At 41.9% G+C, this 10,009-nt stretch overlaps 1 protein-coding gene across 4 annotated transcripts in view; it reads left to right on the top strand.

The window, feature by feature from the left end:
• Positions 1-275: 275 nt before the first annotated feature.
• FCHO2 (FCH and mu domain containing endocytic adaptor 2) overlaps positions 276-10,009 on the top strand; it is a 94,539-nt gene continuing 84,805 nt past the window's right edge. For 2 of the 4 annotated variants that reach the window (XM_076363027.1, XM_076363026.1), the window contains exon 1: positions 276-379. In XM_076363027.1, the coding sequence (XP_076219142.1) occupies positions 350-379 (30 nt within the window). In that variant the 5' untranslated portion in view covers positions 276-349. The remainder of the gene's footprint in view (positions 380-10,009) is intronic. The other 2 variants (XM_076363029.1, XM_076363028.1) reach the window with 2 other exon arrangements.

Below are 10,009 nucleotides of genomic sequence, written 5' to 3'. Positions count from 1 at the left end.
CTGCCCTCCGCAACTGCGGCTCTCCGCCCGGCGGGGTACGAGACAGGCGGGACAGGCCCGCGGCCGAGCCGGCCCGGCTGCGGCTGCGGCGGCGCCGGCTCTCCGCGCATGCCCCTCCAAGCTGGGGGCGGGGGGGGGGGGGGAAACGGGACGGACTACGCGCCTGCGCAGCAGCCGCGGCGGCAGGCGGTGTCTGGGCGCATGCGCGGGGCCGGGGGCGGTGGAGCTGTGTGGAAGGAGGCGGTTGCACCGTAACGGGAAAGGGCGGCGCGCCGCGGCGGCGCCCGTTTCCTCCGTCGCGTCTCGGCGGCTGAGGCGGCCGGGGCCGGGCTCACCGGCGGCCGTGGCGATGATGGCGTACTTCGTGGAGAGCTTCTGGGTAGGGAAGCGCCGCGGGCCGGTTCTGCGGCGCCGCGGGTGGAACGGGCAGGGCAGGGCACGGCACGGTGCAGCCCGGGTCCCCTCCGCGGGAGCAGCCTTTGCTCTTACGCCACCCCCGGGACTGGGCCGGGGCCTTGCCGCGGGGGGCGCGGCGGGGGGATGGTGGCCGCCGGCCCCTCCGCCCCGCGGCCGGCCCCTGCGCCCGCCGCCGCTCGCCTCGGCCGGGCTGGGCCGTGGCGGGTAGCGGGGTACCTGCCTGCGCCGCCGCTGCCCTCGCCCGGGCAGCTCGCGGCGGGGCGAGGGGACCACCGTCCCCTGCCCCCGCCTGGCCTTCCACCTCGCGCGGTTCTCGGGGGTCCGTGGGCGAGAGACGGCGGGGGAGAGGGAGTGCCGGTCGCCGGTGGGCCGCTGGGCCGAGGGATGCGCGGACACGAGCGGGAGAGCCTGTGCTGGGGGGTCTCGCTGTCGCAGGCACCGTGGTGCGTGGATGTGGCTGGGGCTGCAGCCCGATCTCTCTTCGTTAAGCCTCCCAAGCAGTGCAGCTGTTTGGGGAATAGCACCGACTGTAACAACTTAACAGTTGTATCACGCAAACGCAAAGCTGCGCCCCTCGGAGCTTTATGCTTTTGTACCGATAACTTGTGTCTGTCTGCATGTCAGAAGGTACAGCCTGAACGGCAGCCAGCTGGGGAAACAACAGGCTTCCCAGTCTGTTTTAGAAAATACAATTTGATATTCATCTCTGCGCAGATATATATGTTTTTAAGTGAGTAGGTAAATATGGAGGAAAAATTAAAATGTGGATTTGGATTATTAGTGAGCCTTGCATTGAAATGAAACTTGTTTTCATTGTGACCGTAGCTGGTCTGAAACATTAAAGTAAGTGCTCTTGTAATCGTTGGGCTGTTCAGAATGTTGCTACTTCTTTGCTGCATGTTTAATTTTCAATGTGCATCTCTACCAACTAGTAGGGGAAACATATAAATGATTATTTGTTGAGATTGAAACACACACAAAAAAAGAGAAAATATCTTTTAGATGTCTGCTTTTTCTGTGTAAGCACCAGTTACCCTTAATATTTATGGAAAACTAGTTTCATAAATACAATATACTATTCTTGAATATAAAGCATAGCTCGAGCCAGGTTTCATGTTTTGTTTGCAGCATTGTGTTTAATTTTGACTCTCTAAATTTTGCTTTCAACAGAATATTAAAATTCAATGAAACAAGATATTAGATTTGCTCTCTTGGCATACAAATTGCTTAATTTGAAGCCTCACTGTGGGAGATTGGTGTTAAACTAATATGTGGAAATTTTTTATCTTTCAACAAAAATAACATTATCTTATCACAAAAATAACGTTTAAATTAATATAATATGTCACATTTTCATTGAAAAAGTTACTATCTCCTCCTAAGAGTAAAGTAAAATTGAAGCTTTTTTTCCAGCTATCTCAACTGAAATCAAACACTTTTCTATTTAACTATGTTATGTACTATGGTATGTTCATTTAACTGTTCGCCTGATCAGTTGTATTTTATTTTGTTAGTAAGTCAATAATTTTGTTAAATCAGTGAAGGCAGTGGGCCATTCCCATACGTTCTGTTTCCCTGTGTCTTCACAAATGCTAGCAGCAAACATGAAGTAGTAGACATCTACCCGAACTTCCCATTCTCTCTTTCTCCTCTAGAAAGTCTCTGCCTTATAGCTCTGTGGGTCAGCAATGAATGCCAGAAGAAGGAGGTTTTCTTCTTTTGGTGCAGGTTTTTCTCCTATCTCCAAAAATGACACAAAGTAGGACAACAAGTGTATTCTTCTTGTTTGTCTTGCAGTGATGACAAAGACATTAGACAGGGCCTTAAACTTGCAAAACTTGACTGAGAAACCTTTGTAATACCATGGACAGGGTTTTATTTTGTGTAGAAGTAAAATAAAAAGGAACAGGAACTGCTCCTTCTTTGCTGTTGTGGGTAAATATCTTTCAAGATTAACTGTAGTGTCTAAACATGATGGATTTTTAAAGTCAGAAAGTGTTGAGTTTCTATATATCCCAAGAAGCAAGCATAATATAGGTTTGTGCATTTTGAATCATTAGGCTTCTCTGTTTCTACTAACTTTTCAGAATAGGTTATTGTTCAGAATTGTTACTGCAGTGCTTTGCAAGACTTGGGATACAATCTATATACGCTTTGAAATGTGGTCAGAAAGCCAAGTTGGAAATTAGAAGATTGCTGTTAAAATGCACTGAATGCATACTGACTAAAAATAATGAAGAGAAATCCATAAGTAGAAAGAAAGGTGGTATTGTGCAGAACTTTAGAAGAATTGTCTTCTGTTTCTTGCTTTTGCCTTGCCCTTCTAGGTAACACCAGGCAAAATGTTTTTGTCACCTATGGAATGGGATAACTATACTTAAAGCACTGATGTGAAAATGAATCCAAAACATAATTAACATTTAATTATTTGATGTACATGCTGTTATCAATTTGCAGCTGAAATTATGCATTGGAAATGGAAGTCTGGATCTTGAGCTGTAGGATGCTCTCTCCTGATTTGGTTATTTGCTGTAACTGATAGGAAAAGACATCAGAAACTTGAGGGACCTAACTGATTTCTTCAGAAAAGGGGAATAACATATAAGTGAATGTGTATCAATTTCTTACACACAATTTAGGCTGCTGTCTTTTAAGGACTTCCTAAAAGTGCTCATATAAACAAAACAAATCTTAGCTTCTTTATTGTAATAGTCTTGAAGCTTATCATGAGACTTTCATCTTCTACTGCTTTTAAAAGTGTTTGATTAGTTGCAGGGGGTTTTTTTGTTTGGTTGGTTTTTTTAGAGAATGTAAGAAAAATTGATGTTTTATGGGCCTGCCATCTGTTGACTGCTTCTAAGAGGTCATTAAGAGATAAACAAGACTATTTACAGGATGTATAAAGTTGAAGTACAGAGACCTGTGCTGTCACTTGAAAAATTCTACTATCACTTGAAAAATGTAGGGGTCCGCTAATAGAGCGCAGCACTCTAGAGCGGCAGTTTTCAAAGTCAGTAGGTTACAGTTAGTTTTTTGTGGTATCAAAAATTATGAACTAGTAGTATGGGCTATAAATGGCTTTGATTCTTATGACTGAGTTTCAGGCATTCAAGTCACGTGGCCAAACATTGCCAACTCCTAATTAGGACATTGTCATAAAACATAGGGTGCTTGCTGCTATGCATGTGCTACATCAAAACAATGATGTAATTTAAAGGGAACACTTTCATAAGTTATTATACATAGCTATGTTTTGTCACTTTGAGTACACTCATACTGGTACAGTAGAATAAAAAGTATTCGTTACCATTGACTTTCTGTTTTCTTAGCACTGCTTAGGAAGCGTTGCACATAAGCTTTGACATTGTATTTAAACTGACTGGTACAGGTGATACTTTTGTTAATTGTAAGTCTATTAAACTATGTCAAGTCAACAAAAATAAGCCACTTCTAAGTCAGTCAGTGTTTGTTTATTAATTGTTTTAAATTAATTTGATTAAACTGTTGGAAGTTCTATGTGTAGCTGAAACTGGTCTCTGTGTAACGCTGTGCTTGGTAACTCTGGAAGTTCTGGGATATAAAAATGTGTGTTAAAATAAAAGAAATTCGTCAACCCCAATTTAATCTTTTTAATCACTTGTGTTACTGTAGCTTTTGAGAATGGCTGTGAGGAGGATTCCTTTCTTTTCAAGAGCTCTTGTAACATGTAAGGGCTGGCAGTATCCAGGGTTGTTAATCTTAGCTTTGTGAAGAGGCTTGCTCTAGTAATAAGTGTAAGACGCATTGTCTTATGCACTTATGCGATATGAGTGACGCTGAGACTCGTCATGCTTCCATCTGGAGTTCCATTCATATGTTTACGCAGTGCTACTCTTCTGCTTGGCATACAGTTGGATGCTCAGTTTCAGGAGGACTGTTGTGCAATATTTGCTTAGTCTCCTCCCTCTGCGTGTGTACATCTAGCATGAATTGGCAACTTTCCATGTTTTTGTTCAAAAAATATTTTTAATTATCTAGATACAGAGGAAAGTATCTGTCCTTCCTCATAGGCGTAGACCTTCTCTGGAGCTGATCTTTATTTAATTTATTGAAGCTGGAAGAAGGAAATTGAAATTGCTGGGTTGCTTTTGTGTTCAAACTTCTCAGAACTTTCAGAACTGAAGAAGATACGTTGCCTGTGTAAACACCAGGTGACTGCTTTTTTCCATGTTTTGATGCTCTCAATTTTCTGTAGCTCTTTCAGACACAGAAATTAAAATTTACTGATAGATAGCTTTCAAAAATGTAACACCATAATGTTAATCACAGGAGTATTTTCATGTATACAGGGCCCATTAAATTAAATAATTGCCTAGGTGGAAAGGATGAAACACATGTTACTTATTTGAAACTGCAACAAGGAGTAACATTTTAAAGAAAATGACAACAATGTTTTTCAGAGCATCTAAAATGAGTTTACATATGCTGGGGTTAGGAGGGTTTCTATTGCTTTATTTCTTTGAAGTGCTACTCCTTTATGAGTGAATGAAAAGGAGTTGACAGTACAAATGGATAAACCATAATGAGTAGTATATGTTTTTCTAAGTTTGTGGGTAAAGAAAAGATTGGTTTTGATTAATATTTGGAACTTTCATTTTAGAATTACAGGAATGAACACCCAGTCTCTATTGTTCTGTTGCACTAAAATTTGTACATTAATTGTTAAAATAGGATATCTTTTAATCTGCATAAATCAAATCTTGTAGTTGCTGAACAGTTGTACCTAGTTTCAGCAAATACTGAATTTCACCCATATGAGGGAGTCGTGCTCTTCCATCCCCCCATTAATGGATTCTCTACAGTTATTACTTGGCGTATTGCTGCAACTCTGGAATTTTCCTGATACAAAATTTTTTTACCAGAAAGTCTTTGATGCCATTTGATTTATCTGTATTAGCATTCTTGCATGCATAATCTGTTGATCAGGGGTATGGTTTTTCCATACTCATATCTGACAGAGGAGCATGAGCAGTAATTTAAGTGTAAAACTAGCTGTAGGACAGCTTCTCTGGACCTGACCAAAACAAGAGGCAAAGGGTACAAATTTTTCTATTCTTGCCCCCAAAATTGAAGCGATTCTACTTCCCACATTCATTCTTTTCTAGGCTTTTCCTATTTAGCTTTATCTAACAAGGTGGGGGGATGTTGGTCATATTTCATTGATATATCATGTTTGCCAAAGGCAGTTGTAAGGTTTAACTAGGATTTGGAAACTTAATTTGGAGATTATCTAGTTTTCATTTTATGTCAATTTGAAGTAAATTAGGGACCTAAACTTTTTTATGGTTAAAAAGAAATCCTGTAATTAAGTTGGAGTACCACTTCCAAATATTGTCATTTCAATATTTTTCTGCCTGTTTCCTGGAGAATAAGTTGTGGGTTTGGTAGGCTATTTTTAAAAGAGTATTAGGCAGGTTATGACTTAAATAATTTATAATCAAAAGTACAGTTTTCTCAGTCTGTTCCATTTCTTCTTTGTAATATGGTGATGTGGTCATGTTTAAAGGGTTGGAGGGATGATCATGCATGCTTAACCACTGCTAATGCATGTTCTAAAAGCATAGTTTGAAATGACAGTAATTCACTTATTGTCAAATGTTTCTTTACTTGCTGAACTTAGTTAGAAAAAGTCAAACTTTGTCTGAATGTCTCTCATCAAGCTTCTAAAGTTTGACCAAAATCAAAATGTGTTTAAGAACTGCATGTGCCTTTTATTGTCTCATATGCTTAGTTTTGCTGTGAAAACAGTATTTACAGCTGTCCTTTTCTTGCTTCTTACACTAGCTAAACAAGTAGTACATATCTGACCAGTTGTAGGAACTTTAGAATCACCTTAATAATTGAGAAACACTTGTTTATACTGCGTAAAAAGACAGTGCTATGATTATCAAATCATAGAACAGCAGGTTGGAAGGGACCTCAAGGATCATCTGGTCCAACCTTTCTTGGCAAAAGCACGGTCTAGACAAGATGGCCCAGCACCCTGTCCAGCCGAACCTTAAAAGTGCCCAATGTTGGGGAATCCACCACTTCCCTGGGGAGATTATTCCAGTGGCTGATTGTTCTCATTGTGAAAAATTCTCCTCTTGTGTCCAATTGGAATCTCCCCAGAAGTAAGGTATAGCCATTACCCCTCATCTTTTCCACGCGACTCCTTGTAAAAAGGGAGTCTCCATCTTCTTTGTAGCCACCCTTTACATACTGGAACATGGTGATAAGGTCTCCCCTAAGTCTTCTTTTCTCAAGGCAGAACAAACCCAGTTCTCTCAGCCTTTCCTCATATGGCAGGCTTCCCAGTCCTTTGATCACCTTTGTGACCCTTCTCTGGACCCTGGAGCAGCCTGGACACATCTTTTTTGCATAGCGGGGACCAAAACTGAACACAGTATTCCAGGTGTGGCCTGACAGGCACTGAGTGGAGTGGGATAATGAACTTCTTTATCTCTGCTGGTGATGCCCTTGTTGATGCAACCCAGCACCCTGTTGGCTGGCTTTGCCGCAGCAGCACACCGTTCACTCATATTAAGCTTGTTGCCCACCCAGGTCCCTTTCCACAGAGCTGCTCCCCAGCCAGGTAGATCCCAGCCTGTGCTGCACTCCTGGATTATGTTTTCCCAGGTGCAAGACCTTACACTTGTCCTTATTGAGCTTCGTAAGGTTCTTGATAGCCCACTCTTTCAGCCTATCTTCTTGCAGGGTGGCTCTCCCTTCCAAAGTGTCCACTTCCCCACTCAGTTTGGTGTCATCGGCAAACTTCACCAGGGTACACTTGATCCCATCATCCAGATCACTTATGAAGATACTAAACGGCGTTGGGCCCAATATCAATCCCTGGGGGACCCCACTTGTGACAGGCTGCCAGTTTGAAAAGGAGCAATTTACCACCACCCTCTGGGTGCGGCCTGTCAGCCAGTTCCCCACCCACCGCACAGACCACTTGTCTAGACCATAACACATCAGTTTCTCTAGGAGGAGGCTGTGGGAAACGGTATCAAAAGCCTTGGAGAAACCCAGGTAGACAACGTCCACCACTCGCCCCACATCAACTGAGCAGGTTACTTTGTCGTAGAAGGCAATCAAGTTTGTCAAGCATGATTTGCCCTTGGTGAGTCCACGCTGGCTTTTCCCAATCACATGCTTCATTTGACTTGATAGCCCCCAGGAGGATTCGTTCCATAACTTTCCCAGGGACTGAAGTAAGACTGATGGGCCTGTAATTTCCTGGATCCTCCTTTAAGCCCTTCTTGTAGATGGGGGTGACGTTAGCCTTCTTCCAGTCTTCTGGGATGTCCCCCGATCTCCACAACTTCTCAAAGAGTATGGAGAGCAGCCTCGCAACGTTGTCAGCCAGCTCCCTTAACATCCTTGGGTGGATAATGTCAGGGCCCATCGATTTATAGGGGTCACGCTCCTGTAATAGTTCACATACCAACTCTTCCTTCACTGATGGTGGGTCTGTGTTTGCATCAACCTGGATTTTTGCTCCCAAGGCCTGGGGCCCAACAGTGCTGGTAGAGACAGAGGTGAAGGAAGTGTTGAGAACCTCTGCTTTTTCAGCGTTGTTGGTGACTAATTCACCTCTCCTGTTTAACAGTGGGCCAATATTTTCCTTCTGTTTCTACTTGTTGTTTACGTACCTGAAGAACCCTTTCTTGTAGTTTTTGACATCTCTGGCTAATTTCAATTTGAGCAGAGTAATAGAGAGTATTAACTTTGTACACTAATAGACATTAATGTTGAACAGTTTTAGTCCAAAGTAGACAGACTTTGCACTCATACAATTTGATTAGAAATGTAGGAAATAAATACTGCTGCAGATTGCCCAGAAATTTCTGGCTACTTTACCAAATGTAGGTTTTAAATTCAGAATCATCTTTATATGCAACAAGCTAACTTATTCTTAAAAATTTTCAAAGTCTATTAAGAAGTTCAGTAAAACAGAGTTCCTGTAATCTGTTTCCTGTTATGCACAAGTCATGGAAATGCTGAATTCTGACTTCACACTTGCTGACAGGGTTACTTTCATTTCCATGAGAAAATCATTGCAGTTAGTTCTTGATGAAGGGAAATGGAAGGGTTGTCTGCCCTAGCTTTCTGTGACTTAATTTATTTTGTATGCAAAGCTGGTCAGTAGTGCCTCATTGTAGGCTTAATGAGTGAACTGTTTACTTGTATTTGAAGTCTTGTTTCCTCTTATGGCTTGCTGTCAGGAGGTATCTATACTATATACACAAAAGAGCTCTCTTACAGTAGTGTAAAATGGGAAACCTCAACAAGAACACCAGCTTCTGAAGAGAGTTTTGTTAGCTCTAGGGAAGAAGGACAAAAGTGCTAATGAACTTCAAAGTAATTAAATGGAGCCTATATGGAGAGGGGACCACTTTTTTTTTTTTAATTCTCATACACAGTTTTACAGTTGTTTTCTGTTGAGTAATGACGGGATCAGCCTCAACAGATGGTGTTTTACCTGTGAAATGACATTCAGAATGGTCTTTCAAACTGATCTGGAAGTCTATTGCATAGAACCTGATGTTATATGGGACAACAGAGGTTCCTCTTTCTCCAAGATGCAACTTCTAGAAGAATCTACATCTGACTTCACTGTCTGTCATAGCAGTGGATGGTAATTGCTTCTGAAAGGGAGTGGAAGGTCTCATAAGTTCCCTCTGCTATGTGTTGCATTTATTTATTTTTAAGTGGGCCGGTACTGGGCTTTTAGTGATCCCAGCTATTACTGTTGCCACGAGGAAGGAGCAGGTAAAAACACTTAATGAAGAAAAATTGGCTAGACACGCAATTTCCATGTACAGAATTTTATATAATGTGTGTGGGGAGGGGCAGTGTTGAGGAAAAACAACCAAAACACAAACAAACAGTGTTGATGGCATATGTGCATGTAAGAGGATACATACTTTGTCAATTGAACTACTTTTCCTCTTAGCCACAGCATACATCTCTGTCTTTATCCTAAATACCAAGCCTTAACTCTGATATTCATTGTATGAATTATTTGAGCTACTCTTCATGAAAATAACTACTGAATGAAGGAGTTGTGGATAGGCCGTATGGCTTTTCCTAAGCAGAAAAACGTCTGCTCTCTGCACTGAGATACCATGCTTAATTTGACATAGGTACATGTCTCCAAACACGAGTAGAATATAACATAATTTATAGAATTTTCATCAGGTTAATCATCAGAACTCTTGATCATGTGAATTATTGAAAAATTTTGAAGTCTGGATGTTTGTGCTTATAGGTAGAGCCTGGTATTGGTAAGATAGGCTACACTTGGCATTATATTCACAAGTGAAAACATGTCTTTTAGTTGTGCCAAGCTTAAACCACATAGGCCCTCAAATGTGGGAGTCTGCTTTGGACTTGCTGCTTTGTTTAAACCTTTTCACACAGCCTCTTACCCTCTGATAACTCTTGATAATGTATAAAAGATGTGGCTTTCAGGAGGCTTTTAATTGAGGAAAGTATCTGCTCTGTTTCTCTGTTGTGCTTTCTGCTATTCAGTGTGAAGTCAGGAACAAGAGTAGGACTGATTAGA

Source organism: Aptenodytes patagonicus, chromosome Z (genome assembly GCF_965638725.1).
Source record: "Aptenodytes patagonicus chromosome Z, bAptPat1.pri.cur, whole genome shotgun sequence".
NCBI lineage: Eukaryota > Metazoa > Chordata > Aves > Sphenisciformes > Spheniscidae > Aptenodytes > Aptenodytes patagonicus.
The sequence above is the reverse complement of the archived record's forward strand: the minus strand, read 5'-3'. Positions and strand labels throughout refer to the sequence as shown.